Source organism: Euprymna scolopes, chromosome 10 (genome assembly GCF_053919585.1).
Source record: "Euprymna scolopes isolate OS-2025 chromosome 10, ASM5391958v1, whole genome shotgun sequence".
Lineage (NCBI taxonomy): Eukaryota > Metazoa > Mollusca > Cephalopoda > Sepiida > Sepiolidae > Euprymna > Euprymna scolopes.
In genome coordinates this window covers 105,684,650-105,709,196 of record NC_136491.1, presented here as the reverse complement: position 1 = coordinate 105,709,196, position 24,547 = coordinate 105,684,650, and the positions used below count along the sequence as shown (strand labels likewise).

At 35.3% G+C, this 24,547-nt stretch overlaps 1 protein-coding gene across 2 annotated transcripts in view; it reads right to left on the bottom strand.

The window, feature by feature from the left end:
- LOC145286185 (receptor-type tyrosine-protein phosphatase epsilon-like) overlaps positions 1 to 24,547 on the bottom strand; it is a 181,800-nt gene that overhangs the window by 93,584 nt on the left and 63,669 nt on the right. For both annotated transcript variants that reach the window (XM_080134974.1, XM_080134975.1), the window contains 4 exons: positions 22,738 to 22,875; positions 18,109 to 18,193; positions 8,785 to 8,855; positions 5,118 to 5,257 (listed from right to left, as the gene is read on the bottom strand). In XM_080134974.1, the coding sequence (XP_079991100.1) occupies positions 5,118 to 5,257; positions 8,785 to 8,855; positions 18,109 to 18,193; positions 22,738 to 22,875 (434 nt within the window). The remainder of the gene's footprint in view (positions 1 to 5,117; positions 5,258 to 8,784; positions 8,856 to 18,108; positions 18,194 to 22,737; positions 22,876 to 24,547) is intronic.

Here is a 24,547-nt window from a genome sequence, read left to right as displayed (position 1 = left end):
CAAACCAAACATACATACGCATCAACGCGAGACTTACAACAACCACCAACAAAAATAGACGTGTTCTTTTTTCTTTCTCTCTACAAGGATCCAACCCCTCAGTGTTAATACTATCAGTACAAAAAATGAAAAGAAAAATCCCTAAAAAGACCAACGGCCTTCTTCGAAAAGTCTCAAAAATGTTTTTAAAAATTATTTTAATCATTTCATAATATTTTTTAGTCGCGTGCTAGCGACTCTATAAGTCACTCCGTCGGTCCGTCGGCCGGTCTGTCGGTCTTTCCTTAACACTTTTGTGCTTGGCCTTTTTGGTTAAGATCAAAGGTCTGTTGTTAATAGATGCTGTTCTTAGTTTTTTAAGCTTTTCTTGGCCTTTTGGCCAAGAATCAAAGTGTAGTATCTGTAAAGTGCGGGTCATTCTTAAGGCCATTCAATTCATCCTTAAGTTCATTAATGTCATTCTAAGTCATTTACTTTTTATTTATTTAAGTCATTTCTGCCCATTTTTCGGTCATTTTAGTTTATCTTTAAGAATTTCATGTCAATCCTACATTTACGCATTCATTCATTACACAAGAGCACACGACTAATGGCTATCGGCCTTGTTATTTCCTAATATGTCCAAATTAACTGTTTTCAAAAATGTGATCAATTTCCTACTTTTTTTGTTGTTGTTTCTTTGAACTCCCAAACCTAAAACCTAAAAGCACGAAAACAGGGAAATGGAATGAAAAGAAAGTAGATTATAAATCGTGCACAGATTATAAATTTATGATTGTGTCATCTAGCAGTATAGAAAAAAGAAAACGTCCACTTTTTATGTGTAGCCTACTTTATTAATAAAACTTACCTGGCATCGGGTATCGTTCGTAGCCTTCGGGCCAGGAGCAAAGTGTAGTATCTGTTCCGGCAGATACTGCAATCAAAGTAATATGTAGGGGCAACCTCACATATCAGATCATTTCTATAGTAGCAATCAGTTTTGGTCAATGTAGGGGAAACCCTTCATACCAATTGTCACTACCAGCCCCCCCCCCTCCTTGGGAGAGCTGGTTCCCCCTTTCATCCTTCTCTCCGCATTAAAAAACGGCCTTGTGCCAAATTTGCTTTCGTGGGGAAGCACATAAATACCTACTTTATTAATAAAACTGCTAACTAGTCTTTTATCATTATTTTTTTTTTATTTTTAAAATTTTTTTCGGATATTTTTAATGAATAACATGCATTTATTTTCTCATTTCCTCTGAATTTTTGTGCACATCATGCGTATCTATCTATCTATCTATCTATCTATCTATCTATCTATCTATCTATTATATAATATGAACTTTGTGCGCCTGTGTCTCTGTGAGTTCGCACCCTATGGACTCGAAAGCGGTTGGATTGATTTTTATGAAATTTCACACGAAGGTACTTTTTGTGCCTTGCAGTGTTCTTAGATAGGTGTTGTATCACAGTGTTTTTGATAAGTGTCGATAATTGATAATCGAAATAATCCGATGAAAGAAGGAACAAGCAATTTTGACCAAAGTTAACATCTTACACTGCCTAACATCACAAGTGCATTTGAGAAGTTTTATTACCACACAAGCCGAAAGACCCGACATATAAAATCAACAGTAGGTGACAGGGGCGCGTTCGAAATGAATGTTTCAATTTAGAGCACAAATGAAGTATGATACTTGACGTTTGCATTTTAAACTTTAATGCAAGCCATTATATATAAAATAATTTTATAAAATCAACAGTAGGTTCTCTACAGTGCAATGTAGACTAAAATATATTGTGAACTTAGTCACTGCAAGATGCATATGAAGCTTCCTTCATGTGCATCACAATGGTTCCCCAATTAGAGCAGGCAATCAATCGATTTGATTGAAAAATGGGCTATTTCATCGATTTTGATGACAATAAAAATATGGGAGTGTGAAACATCCGTTGATTATTATTCAATCTCGGGCAACGTCGGGTCATCCTGCTAGTTAATAATAAATGAAAGAATGTAATATTTCGTATTATTTGAATGTTTCAAACAGCTTTTCTCGTTTTGAGTGCTATTTTCGCAACGATTTGGTCGATGTAACCTTCGCCCTTTTCAGGAGTATCTTGTCGGATTCGGGAATTTTTCTGTTGAATTTGTGAATCTATACGGGATTTCGAACGGAATCCTTTACAACTGAAATTTACCAAGTACTTTACCCACTACGCCACGTATATTAGATAAAGTAGTTGGCGAAATTCAGTTGTCAAGTTGGAGTTGTCTCTTTTGGAGGTTGAAGGTTCAATCCTCAGTGCGGGCGGCATTCAAAATACAATTGTGAATTACTTAGGACTTCTACACAGTCATGGCTGACGGAACGAGAGCATGCTACTCCCGTAAATCAAATAAAATGCTACGTTCAAAAATTAGTGCAGATTCCTGAGTTTGACAGAAAGATTCCCGAGTTCGAGAAGATTAACTTGAAGAAGGTTGGCGGTTACATCGATCGAAACGCTGTGAAAGTAACGCTAAAGATGAGAACAGTAGTCTGAATTATCCAAATAATACGAATAATCCACCCTCATCTAAAAAATTCTGAAACGTTGTGTAACATTTGCTACTGCTAACAAATACGGTGCCCATTATAACTAAGATTTGTTGCTAACAAGAAGTACGGCTTTCTTCTGAAAAATAATCCGAATGAGATAACATGTAGTTCTAAAAGAATGAAATCCAATGAGATGGTATTCTTCTTAACAACATGGACCAATATTCGACAAAAGAAAATTGGTAGTTAGAATGAAGTATTAATTTTTTAAGACGAAACCTATCGATAACAAAGCTTGGAAATCCAGCGGGTTAAATTATACACTTAGAGAAAGTAATTTCGAAACAGACGTGTCTGCAGGCTCAAAAATAATTGTTAATATTTATTTTTAAAAATATTATCCCCTTTAATAAAAAATAAATAAGGCCCCTTTAGGAAAAAAAGTGGAAACTTTTTTAGGTAACTAAGAACAGCGGTTAACTAGCACAATACAATACTCTGTCGCTGATTACTCTCTGACTGTTTACTGTATATACTCGCTGATTTGACATCTGTGATACTTAATTTTCCTAATTTCTCGAGGTAATTTCTAAGAGCTTTAAGATACAATATCGACGTACGAAATAAAGGGTTAACTTGTGATTTGGGTTCGAATTTTCCGACTGGCAGTAATTATCATTTCCTACATTCAAAAGAAAATTTGAAACACATGTGTCTATATGTTTGAAAATAATTAAGATTTGTTTTTCAACGTTATCCTTATATATATATATATATATATATATATATATATATATATATATATATATATATACTAGCATTTCAGCTCGGCGTTGCCCGGGTGTTTGGATGTGTATGTTGAGCAAAAAAATAAAAAGTGGTAGTAGGAAGGCAGGTTCGAACCTGTACCGCAAAGGAGGAAAAGAACGATGTAAAACCTAACGTTTATGCTGTTACAACCACCGCCAAACCGGAAGCGACATTTCTTAAAATTAAGGCTAGACAATGTAAAGGAGAGGATAACTTTCAAAAATATCGGCGAAAAAAGTGACCCCCTCCCCTGTAGAAAAGTGCCTAGTTGAATGTGAAGATATTAATGTTTTTAGCCAATTTTTCGATATTTGTCGTATGAAAGGTCGAACTTTAAAACGATACTGATCATGTGAAAATCCGTTGCCGCTGTCAAAAGTTTTAGGCAGACATGCAAACAGACATACACACATTTATATATTGGTAATTAAAAATTTTCGAAACAAATCGATTAAAAAGCTTTCCCTATCTCTGAATACCCTTTATGTAAAATTTCAAATGTTTAGATCAGAAATTGTTTGAGTAATTTGGTAGAGACCGCAGAGGTAAAACATTTTTTAAACTTCGACCCCTATTATGACCCCTTAAAATTTATTTTTTTGGGGCTCAAATCAAGTTATTAAGTTAGATCCATGTCCAAAGAACCTATATATAAAGTTTAAAGTATATAGACCCAAAATTATCGAAGGAGTTTGGTAGAGCTCTCAAAGGTCAAATCGTTGAACTTTGACCCCTTAATCGCCAAATTTCTGTCTGAATTAAATTTCGAGTCTGTAGACTTAAAATTGACAGTTATTGCGTAGGGAAATGTACACAGACAGACAGACAGACACACAGACAGACAGATACACAGACACGTTCACTTTTATAGATATACTAGCATGGGTGCCCGGCATTGCCCATGTATTTGGATGTGTACGTTGAGCAAAAAAAAAAGCGGTCAATTTTTTTTTAACTTTGACTCCTATTATGACCCCTTTAAATCTATTGTTTGTGGCTCAAAGTAAGTTATTAAGTTAGATCCATGTCCAAGGAGCCTATATCTAAAATTTCCAGTGTTTAGACTGAAAATTGTCGGAGGAGTTTTGTAGTGTTCTCAAAGGTCAGATCGTTGAACTTTGACCCGTTAATCGCCAAATTTCTGTCTGAAAGCAGATCACATCAATTTTCCCAAATCTCAGTATCCTGTATATCAAATTTCGAGTCTGTAGACTAAAAATTGACAGAGTTATTGCGTAGGGAAATGTACACAGACAGACAGACACACAGATACACCAACAGATACACAGACACATTCACTTTTATAGATAGATAGATAGATAGATAGATAGATAGATAGATAGATTAAACAAAAATATATACGTATACATAAATATATATGGAAACAATTTTGTGTTTACTGTAAACTTTTTATGCAAATATTATGCAAATATAAACCATGTAGAATATCTGCATGAATATAATTACTCGTAATAGTAAACTAAAGATGATCATCCCATAAGAAAATCGAAAAAACTAATAGGGAATTAATTAAAATGAATGTTTAAAAGAATATGCAAATTAGACAGATCTTTTGCTAGTGAATGCGATTCCACAACCCATATATAACAAAATTGTATTTTCTTTTTAAATAAATAGCAAAGAGGGGGTTTAATATGAATATCAATACACGCAAAAGAAAAACGAATTTATATGAGCATAGGGAGAGAGAGGAAGAGGGAGAAAAAGAGGGGAGAAAGATTAAAAGTCAAGTATTTAAAAACGAGGTTGACTTCTTACCGAAAACTCACTTTCAAAAGGTACTTCTTCCATTTTATTTTTTTCAATATACACCAATAAGTTTTCCTTGACCAACAAAACAGCGTTTTGGTAAATGTCATCTGTTGCATCCTCATTGTAGGCCACGTTGTCTGCTTCGACTGAAAAACGAAAAACACATAACATAATTGCATTCAAATATACTTCTTTACTTTGATATCATATGCAAAACAAGTGTAAATAATAATATCAGCAGCGTATTCACGGCCGCTTGAAACATTATAGTAAAACAACACTATAAACAATTCTTTAAATAAAATATTCGATATATTCATTACTTCAATGTCATGTACAAGTCGACAACAAATAATAGCAACTATAATAAGAAATTCGCGTAGGAATCACAGAAAATAATTTCAAAAGTAGGTATAATCACCACACGATAAAATTCTGGACCGAAAAATATAGACATACCACTACACTGTTTAAATGTATTAGGTCGATGCAAAAGATGTGGTCGATTTAAAATTCCATCTGGTAAATGAAAGGATGTTAGTTTTTAAATCATGATTCATAATGATAATGATGACCTTTGAACTTTATAACTTGATTCAATCAACGAGCTTATAAATGTCTCCTTTGTAAAATTCTTTAGGTTTTGATGTGAAATATGAAAATCTAACTAATGTTCAACCTCCTCTCATGATGTTATCCTAAGGCCATCAACATAATATATATAATCTGAGGGGGCTAGGCCAAGAAAATATGTAGGATGAGGAAAGATTTCCTTGCAACCTCTTTCTCACAGAAGAGACGTTCCAAGCCGGTCTTTGCTTTCTCGAAAATTGATCTATCCAAGGCATATTTATTTCATCAAATTACAGATACCAGGCTAGCTGATCTGGATTCAAAATTTATATTCGAGAAGTATTCAAGAGAATAGAAGATTACGAATTTAAACTTGGCCTTGAAAAATGTGAATTCGGCATGAACAGAATCGAATATTTGCATCAAATAATTGATTATAAAGCTATATATAAAACAGAAACATGCATAGGCAGGTTCCTGTGTCTTGCCAATTACTATAGTCTGTATATTCAGACAATGCACGAAATGATATCACCGTTAAATGAATTAGTAAGGAAAGTGAAAAAAAAAAAAAAAAAAAAAAAAAAAACGGTACTGAGCGAAAGAATTCGAAGAAGTATTTAAAAACATTAACAAGTGTTTATTATCGGATCTAGCTTTGGCGCATTACCATCCGAAAAAGGAATTAATTGTAGCATCAGACATAAGCGAATATGGTTCGTGAGCTGTGCTTTATACTGGGTTGTAGATGAATCAACTAAACCGATTACCTTCAAGGGCTTTACTGCCAGCTGAAAGGAATTATAGTCAGATTGTAAAAGAAGGCCCGGGAAGTGTGTACGCCATTAAAAAAATTCCCAGATTTATTCATGGTAGACCATTCGTTTTACAAATAGACCGTACACCACTACTGTCGATTTTTGCCTAAAAAAAGACGTGATATATGATGAAAAGAAACTGTAATCTTAGGGAGATAATGAAAAGAAACTGGAATCTTGGGGAGATTTAAATCATACCAGTTATTATAGATGCTACAGGACTTATGAAAAAGAACCTGAAGTCCTCCCTAACTAATATCCTTGATGAATCAAGTGCAAAAGAGATCCAGACAATTGCACTTAAGGGAACAGCGAGGATACTAAAAAGAGCTGTCGGTTGGTTGCAATAAAAAGCAGGGCAATGCTGACAGCTGGTTTGGTTGCCCCATACCCAGCGTTATAATCTTCAAAGAAAGAAAATGAAAAAACAAAACAAAAAAAAAAAAAAAAAAAAAACAAAACAAATAGATTACAGAGATAGAGCATTATTATGCTTAACTAAATGTCAAAATGTAATATTTGCTATCGAGTAAAATCACACGCGCAGATGGTCTGTCTAGATTGATTCCGAAAAACTCTGAATTACTTGAAAAACAGTTATAGCGACACTAAATGAGGAAAAAAAAAGAACTAGTGGATATACTACTTAGCATCGTTAGAGAACTACCGGTGGCACTGGAAGAAAACCCCCAGCGAAATGGATGAATATATTAACAGTATGAAGAAACAAGTATAAAGAAAAAAGGATTTCCATTTTCGATATGTGACGAAATGTTGAGATATGCAGATACAGCCATAATACAGCGAGTCTTGCAAAAGAGAATTTTGAAAGAATTCCATATGGACCATCCGGGAATCTCTATAATGAAGACATTAATGAGAGATTATACTTATTGGCCTTGAATGTGCCCGGAAAATCTGGTAAAATTTCAATTAGCAGCAAAAGTTCCATCGATGAAGACTCATCCCTAGCCAAAAACAGACGTTCCCTGGACACGCATTTATATTGACTATGCAGGATCATTGAAGGGGTACGATTATCTGGTAATTGTGGGTAGTTTTTCGAAATGGTCTGTCATGTGTAGATACAAACATCCACAGCTTCGAACACTATAAAGGCGTTAGTCGTTTGGGAATACCAAATACACTTTTAAACGACAATGGTATCATATTCACAAACCAAGAATTTAATAACTACTGTGAGTCGTTGGCAATAGGGGACGTCACTACACTAACGTACAACCCTAGGTCTAACGGCCTGGCCGAAAGGTTTGTTGATACCTTCAAAAAAGCATTGGAAATGAATGCCAATATTGACATGGAAGAAAAAAGTATTAAAAAATCCCTAACGATTTATAAGATAACACCAAATCAAAATACAATCGCAAATTTATCACCTGCTGAAATTCTCTTTGCAATAAAGATACTTCAGTGTTCAACGGGATATTACAGGAAAATATACTACAGATAATGCTAAGTATAAAACATATAAGGTCGACAATAAGGTTTTTAGGAACTATCGCACAGGAAAATGTTTTGAGGAGAACGATATAATGTCAAACAGAATTAGTAAAATAGTTTCTATAATAAAAGGAAATACAATGTTTCATACAAGACATATAAAACAAATGAGACCCCGATACACGGAAACAAGAAACATGAAGCATTTACACACTGGACTAGACAGTACAACATCTATCTTCGACAAATAGAGACTGCGCTGAACTACACCATGGCAAGTGAGAAGAAAAATAAAAATCTATTGACTAAAAAAAAAATTCTTGATAAGGGCTTTGTTATAAGCCGAAAATTAGAACTTTAAATAAATGAAAATATATGTGTGTGGGTGGGTGGGGGAATATGTTTATTCAATTATATTTCATTGGATTTATTTTTCCGAACATTTAAAAAAAAATCACCGTAAGAATAAAAACCTATATTTTCTTACAGTGACAATTTTACACTAATTAAAAAAAAAAAAGAAAAGTTTTTATTAAACATATTTATGAAATAGGAGTTACCGCCCTTAGTGTAAACCAAAATAATGGCGGTGGCTTCTGTCATGTATAAGTACCTTATAAAAAATATTACTTTATGAAATATTTATGGCTCTCTTTTTTCTTTTCTTTCTTTCTTTCTTTTTTTTTTTTTTTGGTTAGAAAAATTGAATATTTATCTGACACCGGTTTCTGCGGACTTCGAGTCGACTGTTCTTCTGATTTACCAGCGGAAGTACAGTTATGGACTTCCGGAAATTGGTTGTATAATTTTTGTATACTTACTGTTACTCATGGAGAGGTCTTCGAATGACTTCGATTCGTCAGACTCGGATGTTTTCTTCATCTTTTTCTTTCTGCAACACGAAAACAGAAACATCGTTGTTGGATCTTGGGTTTACTTTCGTCAACCTCGTAGCTCTCGCTCCTCCTATTTTGGTCTTTAGTCCTCACATAACAATGAGCGATGTTTCTGACAAAGGAGGAACAATTGCTGGTTTCTGAGTTAATCTATCCAGCTAATACTTATCGTTAGCTAGTTTTTATTTTTTTTTAGTTCCTTACATCAAGTGGCTTCATGCCTGGTCTAGAGCGATTTTTCATTAAAAAAAAAACAACAACAAATGGAACGATAATGGCGTAAGATCACGTGATTTAATTTATGTTAGCATAACGACCAACGTTCCACGACACTCATACGATTCAACTAACCAGATCTATAGTTATTGGAGACATATTGTCTTGTCTCGTTTGTTTGTAATCGACGGGTGAAAGAAAGAAATATATGTTCTATAAACTAATACAATAAAGGATGGTCGCAGAATTAGATCGTATTTTTGTTTGTTTGTAAAAAACAAAATAATAACAAATACATAAATAAAATAACTGGAACCTTTTAAAACAACTGACGTTAAAAAACAACAGCATAAAAAATAAAATACAAAATAAGCACACAAAAAAAAAAAACTCAGTAAAAATTTTATTTGTACTACGTGACGTCACAAAAGAACTGTTTGTTTATGTCAGAAAAAAAACACACACACACACACAAAAAACGTAAAACTGTAGATACCAAAGTTTACTCTACGGCGTCCAAAACGAAAATGCTTAAAATGGTTTCTGCGCATATCTCTCTGCGCACACACTCGCCTGGGTCAACAAAAACAAATATAACATTCTAAGCCAAACAGATGCATTTCTCTGATTTTCTAAAAATTGCCGTTTTTATTCTACCCAGAACTCATAAAGGACAGGGGTTTTTTTTTCTTCAAGAAACAGCCGAGCCGAAATCCACGAGAGAGCTAACATCTACTTTGCCGCACCTTCCTTTGCTCAATCGGGCGTTAGAGGTAGCATTTCTAAAGTCGTACATACGCACGCACCGTGGAATCTTAGGAAGATCTCTATCATTCCAGTAATTAAATGTGCAAATGGATTCATGAGAAAGAATTTAAAAAATCACCTGCCAAACATACCCAGTGAACCAAGTGCAAGAGAGATTCAAACGATTGCACTTGAAAGTAAGACCAGAATCTTAAAAAGATCTCTTGGTTGAAATATCTGAATTAGCGAATGTTTGACATGCGGTAGGATGCCCCATCTTCAGCTTGAACAAACCAATAAGAAAATTAAAAAAAGAAGAAGCTTGGATGCCTACTAGATATTATCCTCGCGTGTCTAAGGTCTCTTTGTACAGGGGGTTGCCAGGAAAACCTGCCATGAGGATACTTTTCCTTACAAGTAAATCTTGACTAAATATTCAAAATTACATAGTATTCGCAGCCATTATAAGATCTCGATATGGCTAACCCACACTGTCTTTTACAGGGAATGGTGCACTTTCTCCAGGTGATGTTGCCCCAATTAACAACACCGAGATAGATACTTCACCAGACTAGATGAATTCTTGTCCTGGAATCCAATAAAACCAAGAGATCAAAAGAAAAAAAAGATGTACTATAAAATGGTCAATTGGGGAAAGAGGAATAATGTTCTCAGCTTTGTTAACTCAGTGTTTGAAGGATAAACGAGAACTTTAGAGGATTCTTTTTTTTTTTTTTACAAAGGAGTCATCACTTATCAAGGCCGGGTAGCCACTCGAGGATAAGGGTTATTCAGTGAATATCAATGTATCTCATATACAGATCAAGTGTTAGTCCCGGAAAGGGGCCCCCTTGATTTTCAAGTACTTCAGCTGAAGTAAAATGAAACAGAGAGAGAGAGAAAAAAAAACTAACGCGCGCGCGCACACACACACACACACACACACACACACACACACACACACACACACACACACACAACACATTAATTCTTTCAGATTATTGTTTGCTCATCCGAAACAAGTACATAAACTTATTCATTTAAATATTGTTAACTTTTCTCACTGAACTTTCTTTCTTCAACGAAAAAAAATAAATAAATAAAAATAAACATGGACTCTTGTTAATAACTTTTAATCAAACGTAATTTGTATAATTAGTAGGGAAGCTTTGAATGCGATTTTTCATGGCCCTTAAATTATCGATTCAAACTTTTTATCTCAGCTAAGGATCCTACTTTTTACAAAAACGACTTTAAAAAAAATGAACAAACATTCTACATTTTCCTATCTAATTTAACTTCTATTTTAAACATTTATAAAAGTATCTCTTTTGTGAATTTATGCTTTTGAATTCATTATTTAGTGGTTATCATCTAATAGTTCTATAGCTCTCTCACATTTGAGTATAAACCGAGAAACAGTTTTCGCTAAAAATGTCTCCTGTTAAATATTGACTGGGCAATGCAGAAACGTGTGATGGTTGACGATTATTATGATTATTCAAACCAAAAAAGTTTTGTCAGCTGGAAAGATGGTGGTATCCTTCTACCGCTCCAGAAGATATCTCACTATTGATGCAATTCTCAATCTATATAAAAGCCAAATACATCCAAGGATGGAATACTGCTGCCATATCTGGGCAGGAGCTGCTAAAAACAGCCTATCCTGCCTTGACAGAGTACAAAATAGACTTCGTGGCTTGGTGGGGGATGCCCTTTTCTCTTCCTTACAGCCTCTCTTCCACAGAAGAGACATTGCGAGCCTATCTTTGTTTTATCGTTATTTCCATGGCAGGTGCTCGTCTGAGCTCCAATCTCTGGTCCCCCCCTCACCAATCTTTTACGGAAAACACCCATCTAGCTGAAACCACTGTCAAAAATTTTCCCCACTCTTTATCTGTGCCAGAATCAAAACATGGATTCCATGAACAAAGCTTCTTTCTTAGAACTGCACGCCTGTGGAACTCTGTTCCGTTTGCCTGTTTCCCATCTGACTACAACCTGGATGTCTTCAAGTCTAACGTAAACAAATTCCTGATGAACTGCCCCCTTAAGTAGACACTTTATTAAATCTCAACACTAATATACTGTACATGCAATAACCCTTATCCCTGAGTGGCTTCCGGGCCTTGATAAATGGTGACCACCTTGTAAAAAAAAAAAGAAAAAAAGAAAAAACAGTGCTTCATTAAATGCTCCCGAAATCCCTCGCAGATCTCGCACGTTGATATGAGAGCATGCCCTTCAAAGTCATTTACTTTCTGAACGTACCCATCTGAACCACGATGTAGAGCAGCCTTATGCTCAACAGTGTTCACAGCCTCTTTGGAAACTTTCATTAATCTAGCCCTAACTTCTTGATCTTCGTACCGCTTGCTAGCCAATCAGTTGAGGTCATCCTTAACTAGTACTATCTCTAGTGCCCCCCCCCCCCAAGTCATCGCCTGGTTTAGCCTATCATTTACAGGCTTTGTTACGCCTATCTTGGGCGGGGCGTTGGCTGTATTGGACACAGAAGCGTCTAATTTTAGCCTTAGTGCTAACCCACCATTTACTTCCTGTTACCGCCCCCACTAGTGCCCGCTGAATTAAATCTTTAACCTTCAGCCGGAAATCTTCTAACTTCAGTAAGGAGCTATTTAACCTCCAGTATCTGGCTAGTTCAAGCCTAGTGCTTAAGGTCAAATGGGCTATAACCAATTTATGGTTCGAATATCCTAAAGAGTGGAACGTGGAGCAAGATAGGAAGTCTACATTGCCTCTTCTAACAAACATCCGACCAAAGTAACTACTTGGATGTGAAGGCACTCTAGCATGCCACGTCAACATCTCCCGCCCCGGGTGATCCAGATGAAACCTGTCGACAAGGTCACACGAAGCCATCAGGTCAGTAAGACTGCTGTCACATCACTCCGACCCGGTAATCACCCCGACCTTATCAATCTTGGGATCAAGGATGACATTCCAATCACCAATTAAGACTAGCTTCTCTGGATCCACTAATGACGTCATTTAGAGAGGGAGATGGTCTTTTTGAGATACGTGCAAATTAGTTAGTGTTTAGAGTTTGAAGACCAGGCCATCAGACAGAGAGTTGGAGAGTCGATCAGTTGTAATGGTTCAAAGCACTTGGGGAAGGAAGGGATCCAACGCCTATTGAATGTAGCCATCTAGGACCAGCTTGCAACTTTCCAAGAGGGGGAAAACAATCTGGAATAAAAGGGTGCCAAAATAACACCCGAAGTTCTGTCATTCTTGAGGAGAATTGCCATTGCAGCTTTTCTGTCAAGACAAAATCATAGATGGACAAAATATTTCTCCCTTTCGAAACACTAAATAAATGTTATTCGTGCTTTGTGTTGTAAAGGTATTTATGCATATCATTTGTGCCATCATGAACTGTATTTAGATGCACACACACACACACACACAACGAACTTTAGATAGGCGGTCACACATATATGCACACATATACGCACTCACATACACTAATCACTAGACGATAATAGAAACTCATGAATATACACACGTCATACAGATGACTATAAATTACAGTTATCTATCTACATATTTATAAAAGTGAACGTGTCTCTGTGTGTCTGTGTGTCTGTGTGTCTGTGTCTCTGTGTACATTTCCCTACGCAATAACTCTGTCAATTCTTAGTCTACAGACTCAAAATTTGATATACAGAATACTGAGATTTGGGAATATCTATGTGATCGGTTTTTGGCGTTGCCCGGGTGTTTGGAGGTGTATGCTGAGCAAAAAAACAAAACAAAACAGAACAAAAAAAAAACGGTCAATTTTTTAAAATTTTGACCCCTATTATAACCCCTTAAAATTTATTGTTTTGGGCTCAAATCAAGTTATTAAGTTAGATCCATGTCCAAGGAACCTATATCTAAAGTTTCAAGTGTTTAGACCGAAAATTGTCGGAGGAGTTTGGTAGAGTTCTCAAAGGTTAAACCGTTGAACTTTGACCCCTTAATCGCCAAATTTCTGGCTGATAACCGATCACATCGATTTTCCCAAATCTCAGTAGTGGTATATCAAATTTCGAGTCTGTAGACTAAAAATTGACAGAGTTATTGCGCAGGGAAATGTACACAGACAGACAGACAGACACGTTCACTTTTATAGATATACTAGCATGTGTGCCTAGCGTTGCCCGGGTATTTGGAGGTGTATGTTGAGCCAAAAAAAAAGAAAAAAGCAGTCTATTTTTTAAAACTTTGACCCCTATTATGACCCCTTAAAATCTATTGTTTTGGGATCAAATCAAGTTATTAAGTCCAAGGAACCTATATCTAAAATTTCAAGTGTTTAGACCGAAAATTGTCGGAGGAGTTTGGTAGAATTCTCAAAGGTGAAATCGTTGAGCTTTGACCCCTTAATCGCCAAATTTCTGGCCAAAAACCGATTCCCAAATCTCAGTACCCTGTATATCAAATTTCGAGTCTGTAGACTTAAAATCGACAGAGTTATTGCGTAGGGAAACGTAGACACACAGACACACACACAGACAGACAGACACTTTTATAGAAATATATATATATATATATATATATATATATATATATATATATATGTATATATATATATATATATATATATATTCTAGGTACGGGCAAAAATGCTGAAAAAAAATTGGAGGACATAGCTTTGAAAACCGATTTATCATATTTTTTTTGTAGGTTTCTGACTATTTTTTGATTGTATTTAAAAGATTAAAGACTAAAGTTAATTTCCAAAAGGAAAAAAAAAATATTTGTACATGTGAAATAAAGTTATAATAAAAAATGTTTTCATGGCGACATGGCAAGCTAATAAATTCAGCTAAATTTTGAAGTTTAATAAATTCATTGTAAAAATTCTTTGAAAGATAAATATCAGTTTTATGGAACTATATAAAAGATAATTAATAAAGTCCCAGGATATTGAATTCAATAAAAAAAAAACACCTTGTTTGTACAAAAGAAGCTTAATTAGCCCCCTAAAGCGAGAGATTCTGTGAAGGCAGAATTACAACAAAACAGAAGTCGTCTAAATATGGATTATATGGAAGCCCAAAATGTCAGAAAGTCGAAAGGCTGTCTAAAAATGGCATCAGGTAGTTAAACGAAGGTAGGGGTGCTGGATTTCTTTCTTTTTTTTCCCCCAGCCGTACATTCCGTATATTCCTATCGTGGACGTTTGTATAATTGTTACCATTTTTTAAATTTAATTATTTTTTGTGTTCCTGCTTTTAAATTAAAAAAAAAAAATATTTTCCAAGATTATATAAAAGATACGTTACGCCAGAAGTTTCATATTCATGCGAGCGAGGAAAATATTAGAATTTTACATATTAAAATTATGTGAAACCTGTAATTTGAAAAAAAAGTAGAAATATTTTTTGCAATTATAATTTTTGTGTGAAAATATTAAATAAACAATGCTTAATTCAATGACAATATTGGCAGTTCGAGAAATTAATTTTTCTTTGAGTTATACCGAATTCATTAATACCGACTTTAGGGGCTTTTTTTTCGTAATGGTCATGTAAAAAATTAAATAATATTTTTTTTTATTGCTACAATTCATGATGCTTTATTTTCATAAAAAAAGCAAAAATAAATTCATGTATTTTTTTTCTACGGAAAACCATAACTTTAGTAAAGGTATTTTTTTTAAACAAAATAATACATTTCCACTAAGATTTAAATTTTAGAAAATAATGTGTTCATTATATTCTGTGATCATTATTTGATAAATACTGAAATTTTCATTAAAATTGGTTTAATTCCTGATTTTTGGTTAATTTTTAAGTAAAGGGAGGGTCAAAATATTTATACATTTTGAACATTGGCTATTCATTTTGCACTTACCTAATATATGCACTCGCTATACACAATACAACACTCCCTAAAATATGTTCTTCCTAAAATCTTCTGCCAAAATTAGAACCCCTACAAAGGGACTCTCCAAAAAACTCTCTGTTTTTTTTTTAATTAGTTTTATAAATGTACTACACGGATGTTAAACACTCTCATAGAGACCAGCCCTAGTCATTATCATCATGTCGTATGAATCCGAAGATTCTATTGTTAGCATTGGTTTCCCCGATATTTTTCTAGTCAGAATTCTTTCCAGGAAAGACATTTGGGATTACAGGAGGGACTACATGAAGGTTGCCGACATATTAAGGGAAAGAATTTTTGTGGAACGAATACCACTAGACGATCGTCACCTCTTACCAGCCCTGGTGAGATTGTTTGGTAACACAATGCATTTAGTGGGTGAGGACCATTTCGCTTCCTTATTCCTCTTTCTCATAGAAGGGACATCACATTGTCGTCTCGTTTGATTGAGTGATCGAGTGGTTTCCAAAACTACCCAGTTTTGATACCTTATTATAATATAGCTTCTAATTTTAGTAGCTTCTTTCCAGGAACTGCAGACTTGGGGAACTCTCTTCCTGTTAACTGTCAATTCACCGAAGTTAAGCAACGTTTGACCTGGTCAGTACTAAAATTTGGTGGCCTTATTTTGAATACCAAAATGCTGTATGTTCTCTCTGCATATCTTGGCATTATTTGCAGTTATCATGGTTTGCTCCTTGTCACTGGAATCAAGCAGTGCCGCTTCAGGAGGGGAATGGTTAGGGATCGTAAAACCACTAAACTAGTTCAAACAAATATGTCCCTTTTGCATGTAAATTATTTTCATTTTTTTGTTTTAAATGTTATATTATCTAATTCATAACTGAAACACTTATCACAATTATCATAGAACATATTCAACCGAGTTTCAGTGTTTGGTTCTCCCTTGTAAGATATTCAAAGCAAGAACTCGTCTTTTTATGAGAACGGAAAAAGAGTTTCTTGCTTTCTCCATGTGCTTAGTGTCAAGCAGACTTCCCACCAATTGAGCATAGTGCCACGGGAATGCTTCTCTACTGATTATAGCTTCATCTTCGTTTTATTTATGGGACCCTACGTTAGTAGAGATTAAGTTAGCTAGTGTGATTTTTGATAAGGGTCATATTGAATAAATAACGATAACCCAGATCTGAAAAATAGTATCATTTCCAGGGTTGAATGAAAGATAGGCGACAAGACAGAAGCAATAGGTCAGATGGCAGACAAAATATAATTGAACAATGATTAATAATGTTATGTTTTTTAGCTGAAGAAAGGTAAGCATTTCAAATAGTCTCTCGGTGGAAGCCATGCAAACGAGCCATGGCCAGTAATGCAGGAAACGTGCAGGTCACTCATTTTGTTAAGTTATAGAGTAAAGTTTAAGAAGTACATAACTAGATAAGATAACATTAGTCTCTCTCTCTTGTAAGTCTCTTCAAATAAACCTTGAAGAAAACTTGGTAAACGTCTCCTTGTGTAATTCCTGCACAAGAAGTTTTATTCATCTTAGTCAAACAAATGAAACGCTGATCACGAAAAGACGGCACCAATGAACACGAGTGCCGTCGTCAGAGAAGCATGTACAAATACCCTGCACATGTATGTATGAAGAATTTTTTTTTGACTTGTTCTTGAAATGTTACATTCAAATTTAATGTCAACAAATTCTTGTGATGGATCGCCCCAGAAGTAATGAAACATAGTTCATACCATTGATCAATGTAAGCATTCTCATAGTGTTCCTCATCTTTCGGCATTCATTGCTTTCATTCTCATCTCATTAATCCTTATCCTTGATTGGCACTTGACCTTGATAAGTGGTGACTTCGATATTGGAAAAACTAATTAATCTCACTTATTGATATTATTTAACCCTGTATTATACGGGATCATAGTGAAAGGCACAAACGATTATAGATGCAACGTAAACACCCCCAACAGCTCAACAATCAGCAAAATCCCACCTCTTCACTGTACAGGTCTCCAGACGCCAGAGAGTTTTCTACTCTAATAGTTTCTTTCCTTGAATTGCTTAACTTTGGAACTCCCTCCTTGCTCCTTATTTCCCCGATTGTAGCAACATGCTGAAATGTATATGTAATGTGAATGTGAACAAACATCTCTCTGAACAACTCCCCACTTAGGATGACCCCATGATCTTGCTCCTTATCCACATTAGCCTTTTATATCTCAGTAGCAATGTACCTTATTTGGAGATTAATACAAATCAGCAAAGAATTATCTCCCTTTGGCACGCCTCGTCTCCTCCTTAAATATAAGGGTCATAAGAAAGTGCTGAACTTTAGGCAATTATAGATGCAGTGGAAGAAAAAGATTCAACGTTAGTACTTTAAAATAAAGCTATCAAGCTGTTTAACTTACATAACACAAGCGACCACCGCTGCGATGAAACCAATTAGGATGATGAGTGGAAGGAGTACGATCAAAATCATGAAAACTAAACTGCCTGGAAATAAAAGAAAATCGTACGTTCAAGACAAATCAATGTGGTTGTCAATACAACATTTAAACAACAACACATACTACAGGGTGGAATGATAAAATCGTTGGCATAGAAAAGACGACATGATTTCATTTCTGTTTGATGAAAACTGGTTTCCTATTTTATTTGCTGACCATCTACTAGTTGACCAGTTGTGTACAAATCTCAAGAGTAATAGGAACTTTGTATCGTGTCCGAAAGTGACGCAAGATCAAAGATGCACCACTGTACAACTCATGACCATTGCTAGCACCCTCAAAATGCATCGCGAATAACATGAATAGCAGGGTCGTGCCCAGGGTTATGAAAACAAAGTTTCCGGCCATAGTTATGGTCTTTGGTGTGGTTTCAAGTGAGGGCCACATCATGCCACCTCAGATCTTCGAAGTTGGCTTGAAAATCAACACCAAAGTGTACATGGATTGTTGAAGAGTGTGGTGATCACCTGGTGCAATCAGGTGGCCGTTGGCAGAACCTGGATGTGGCAACAGGACTTGACGCTGACCCACAAGTCCAAAGAAACCCAGGCTTGGCTTCAGAAGGAGTGCTACAACTTTGTACCCTTCTCTCACTGGCCCCCCTCCTCCCTTGACCTGAACCTTGAGTGTCATTTTCACGACATTTCGGTTGATGTAACCTGCGACCTTCTTCAGGTGTATCTGATCGAACTTGGGAGTTTTTCTGTCAAACTCGGGAATTTAGATGGAATTTCGAATCGAACTCTTTATTTACTTCACGGGTGCAGCATGCTCTTGTTCAGTCATGACTGGATAAAGGCCAACAGTAATTTGCAATTGCATTTTTCGATCGTTCACATGGAAAATTGAAAATTCATACTAGAACTGTCTGCAAGGACCCGTGGTACAGTGTTTAGAGTACTTGGAAAAATCAATTGTAATAGTGATATTCTCCTTAAGGTTAAAGGTTACATCTGAAAATGACGCTCAAGACGAGAGCAATAGTCTAATGAATCCAAATGATACAAACATAACATTAGTCTCTCTCTCTCTTCTAAGTCCATTATTCCAAAATAAAACCTTGAAAAAAACGTCACAAACGTCTATTTGTGTTATTTTCTTGTATGAGAAGAGTTTATTCATCGTAGTCAAACAGGCAAGACGATCAACAGACACTCATGAAAAGAAGTGGAAATTCGTCTTGTTGAGCTGTCTTCTTATATAATTAAGCCATACCCATATTCCAGCATTATTGATCATTATGGTGTTGTCTCACTATCTTCCTAACACTTATTTTAGAGTGCCTTCTAGGTTTTGATAAGCAGTGACCCTCAAGTAAAAATTAAGTGAATTCCATTCCCAACTAATTGTACCATGGCCGTTATACTTTAACCATGTCGTTACATTTCAACCACTCGGACCCCACATTAACTGGCACCGTCACAGAGTAAGAAACAAGAAAGAAAGGAATAAAAAATCCGACCCGACATTCTTTTTTAAGTGCAAATGAAATGCATTTATTCGTCTTTCAAAAGTCTTTTCGCACACACGTTTTTACAATGCTTTGCATTATAACATGTGCTTTTAAAAAGTCTCTCTCCCCGGCACCTCACGCTAGCCACATCCAGCGCTTTCTTGCCCTTGTGTTTTCACGTCCATCTTACTAGGTAGGCACTTTGCTTCTCTCTTGACCACATAGTGTATTTTTCTTTTTTCCTTTTCTCTCCTTCTTGTTCCAGTGATGATGTGAGCGTGTACACACTTGCCAATTTGCATATGTGCTTTAAATGCAGCTATTGCTGCTTTTCCTATTCGTCGATGTTCTGTTGTTGAAATAAGAGCGCACCGCTTCATTTCATAATGGTACAAATATATGGTGCATTTCATAATGGTACAAATATATGGTGCATTTGTGGTTGATGTAGTCCAATGTGCTTCATTTTGCGTTCATGTGATTTGATGTTGTTTCATGTGTTTTAATGTGATTCCATGTGATTTGATATTATTCATGTGTTTAATGTGTTTCCATCTTATTTAATGTTGTTTCATGTGCCATCCATGTGATTTGATGTTGTTCCATGTGCTTAAATATGTTTTCATATGATACCATATGTTTTCATGTGCTATCATGTGTTTTCACATATTTAAATGTGTTTTCATACGTTTTAATGTCTTCCATGTGCTTTAATATACATTCTTGTGGTTCCATATACTTCCATATGCTTCCATGTAATTTAATGTTGTTCCATGTGCTTTGATGAGCTACCATGTGATTTAATGTTGTTCCATGTGCTGTAATGTGCTTCCATGTGATTTGATGTTGTCCCACGTGTTTAATATGCTTCCATGTGATTTGATGTTGTTCCATGTGCTTTAATGTGCTTCCATGTAATTTGATGTTGTTCCATGTGCTTTGATGAGGTACCATGTGCTTTAATGTCGTTAAATGTGCTTTGATGAGCTACTGTGTGATTTAATGTTGTTCCATGTGCTGTAATGTGCTTTCATGTAATTTGATGTTGTTCCGTGTGCTTTAATGTGCTTCCATGTGAAGTGATGTGGTTCCAATTGATTTGATGTTGTTCCATGTGCTTTGATGTGCTTCCATGTGATTTTATGTTGCTCCATGTGCGTTTATTTGCTTCCATGTTATTTGATGTTGTTCCATGTGATTTGATGTTGTTCCATGTGATTTGATGTGCTTCCCTGTGCTTTAAAGTGATTCCATATGATTTGATGTTGTTCCAAGCGATTTGATGTTGTACCATGTGCTTTGATGTGCTTCCATGTGCTTTGATATGCTTCCATGTGATTTGATGTTGTTCCAAAGTCTGTGATGTGCTTCTATGTGATTTGATTTGCTTCCATATGATTTCATGTTATTCCATATGATTTGATGTGCTTCCATGTGATTTGATGTTGTTCCATGTGCTCTGATGTGCTTCCATGTGATTTGATGTTGTTCCAAAGTCTGTGATATGCTTCAATGTGATTTGATGTGCTTCCATATGATTTGATCTTATTCCATGTAATTTTATGTTGTTTACTATGATTTGATGTACTTCCATGTGATTTGATGTTGTTCCATGTAATTTGATGTGCTTTCATGTGATTTGATGTTGTTCCATGTGATGTGATGTGCTTACATGTTATTTGATGTGCTTCTTTGTGCTTTAATGTGCTTCCATGCGATTTGATGTTGTTCCAAGCGATTTGATCTTGTCCCATGTGCTTTGATGTGCTTCCATTTGATTTGATGAGCTTCCATGTAATTTGATGTGCTTCCATGTGATTTGATGTGCTTCCATGTGATTTGATGTGCTTCCATTTCATTTCATGTTGTTCCATGTGCTTTGATGTGCTTCCATAGTATTTAATGTGCTCCCATTTGATTTGATGTGCTTCCATGTGATTTGATGTGCTTCCATTTGATTTGATGTGCTTCCATGTGATTTGATGTGCTTCCATGTAATTTGATGTGCTCCCATTTGATTTGATGTGCTTCCATGTGCTTTGATGTGCTTCCATTTGATTTGATGTGCTTCCATGTGATTTGATGTGCTTCCGTGTGATTTGATGTGCTTCCATGTGTTTTAATGTGCTTCCGCCTTATTTGATGCTGTTACATGTTCCTTCTATGTGATTTGATGTTGTTCCATGTGATTTGGTGTTATTCCATGTGCTTACATGTGTTTTCATGTGTATACATGTGCGTTGTTTAAAGTTTGATTATCATAAAAGTTTATCAGGAAGAATAAACTCGAAATTAATTCTTACAAGTTTGTTGTTGAATAATCAAGATTGGAAATCTTGAGAATGTAGTGGACGGCAATAAAATGAATCAGGATTAAACAAACGTGAATGAAGTTGACGACAATCAAACATCAAAAAATAATAATTGAAATTTCAAGAGGTGAATTTTGATAAATCCACTGTAAGTGCCGCTGCAACAGATTGTGGCTCGGAGTCGATTGGAGAGATAGATAGATAGATAGATAGATAGATAGAGAGAGAGAGAGAGAGAGAGAGAGAGAGGGGGGGATGTCAAATGTTTAAAATCACATAACAGTGACCTAAACTGTGTTGAGAGTTTTCTTCTTTGTTTTGGCGAACAGAGGGTGAGAGTCAGTCATCGAATTCCTATATTTGCGTTTTCCTCCTACCTACTCACCATCCCTCTCCACTCATCAGATTCATCGTCGCTCACTACCAAAACCCATAATAAAGATGTCGTTATATAAACCATGTAAATCAATATTATAAATCAATATCATAAATCAATATGTTTTCATTCTTCCCGGGTACGGCCGTAATACAATACTATGTTTTAGTGCAAAAACATGACACAAATGCAAATATTTCGTATGAGTAAACAAGAAACTAGTCCAACTTATAAAAATGGATTTCACACACACACACACACACACACACACACACACACACACACACACACACACACACACGCACACGCACACACGCACACACACACATCACCCCCACCCCCCGCAAATAAATAATAATAAAAATAAAAAAGAAAGAAAAAGCACATACGTTTTTGGCAGGCTGGGCCTGTGTAGCCGAACTTGCATTTGCCATCAGTGCATCGTCCATTTTCGGGATTACAATCCTTGGGCCTCTTACAGTGACAGAACTTTTCACATCCGCTCCCGAATTTTCCAGCATGACATGCTGAAAATACACAAATGAAGAAATAAACAATAGCATTATATAAGAATGGATTTTTAAAGAGTGAAGAGCATTCACATGCACATGGACACTCAACATCAATCTGAAGAAGAGCTAGCAAGCTTTTGTTAAGAAGTAGCAATCATATATATATATACTAGCAAAAGTACCCATCGCTGACTGGGTTCAAAAACAGCCTACAGAAAATCGACTCTGATTTATGAAAGTATGATAGGTTATGAAAAGGAAGGGTTGTAAAGAGATAGCTTCGAATTTAGGGGTATCAAAACCAAAGCAAAATATGATGAAAGTAAAAATAAAATAGATAAATCCCATAATTTATTATACCATACCTGTTCACACTGAAACACTTATCACAATATTCTGTGGATCTATATTAAAAAAACCTTGTTAAACTTTGTGACATATTTCCATTCTATGGAGGTCAGGCGCGAACGAACACCTCATAATTTTATTATACCATATTTCTTCATACTGAAACATAATTATCAAAGTATACTTACGCAGATAGATATGAAAAGTCTTTATTAAAGTTTGTGCCTATTTCCATTCTATGGAGGCCACAATTTTATTATACCATCCCTATTTAAGTTAAAACATACTTATCAAAGTATTCTTATATACATCTATATCAAAAACACTTGTAAACGTTTTTTTTTTATTTTTAATTTTTTTTCCATACTTTGTGAACCAGGCGCGAATGCAGACCCCACAATTTTAATGAACCACCGTTCTGCAAGATCAAACATACCCATTTCTGTGCCTCGATACATCTTCTATCATTATATGTAATCAGTTTTTTAAAATAGTCAACCATATAGGAGCCTATTCGTGACCACACACACACACACACACACACACACACACACACACACACACACACACACACACACATTCAGCTTTATATTATAGATATATGTCTGTCTGTCTGTCTGTCTCTCTCTCTTTCTCTCTCTCTCTCTCTCTCTATATATATATATATATATATATATGAACAAATGATTAATAAAACATGTTAAAACACATCTTGAAAAAGAGTTAAAAACATATTTAATTTTAAAAAAGGAAGCACAAGATAAGTGGATAGTCCTTAATCCGCGGAGTTTCGAAGAAATAGGCATCAGAGGGCAGGAATTAGCAAAATGCAGGATCGGATTTTGCATATAAAAGTATTTAATGAAACTACAAGTAAGTCACAGATCTCACTTGGTTAAAAAAAAGGGTGAGGTAAGGGGAACAGGAGGCAAAAGAAAAATGATAAAAAGATTTCACATCAATGGATAGTCCGGTGAATGGTAAAAATCCAAAAATGGTAAATCCAATATATATATATATATATATATATATATATATATATATATATATATATATATATATATATATATATGTCTATCTATCTATCTTTATATCTGTCTCTCCGTCTGTTAGCCTATCTATCTATCTATCTATCTATTTATCTATCTGACATACACATATAATTACTTGTGTTTATACTTAAAAATATCAGGAGCTATTGTAAAGTAGGGACCAGATTTACAGTTCTAAGTGGAGAGTTGTGCAATGAGCTATTCATTCATTTTGTTGTTGTCATATTTGGCTTGGTGAATTTCTGTCCCATTTGAGGATTCTTGATTAAGTGCAAAAAATGTATCTG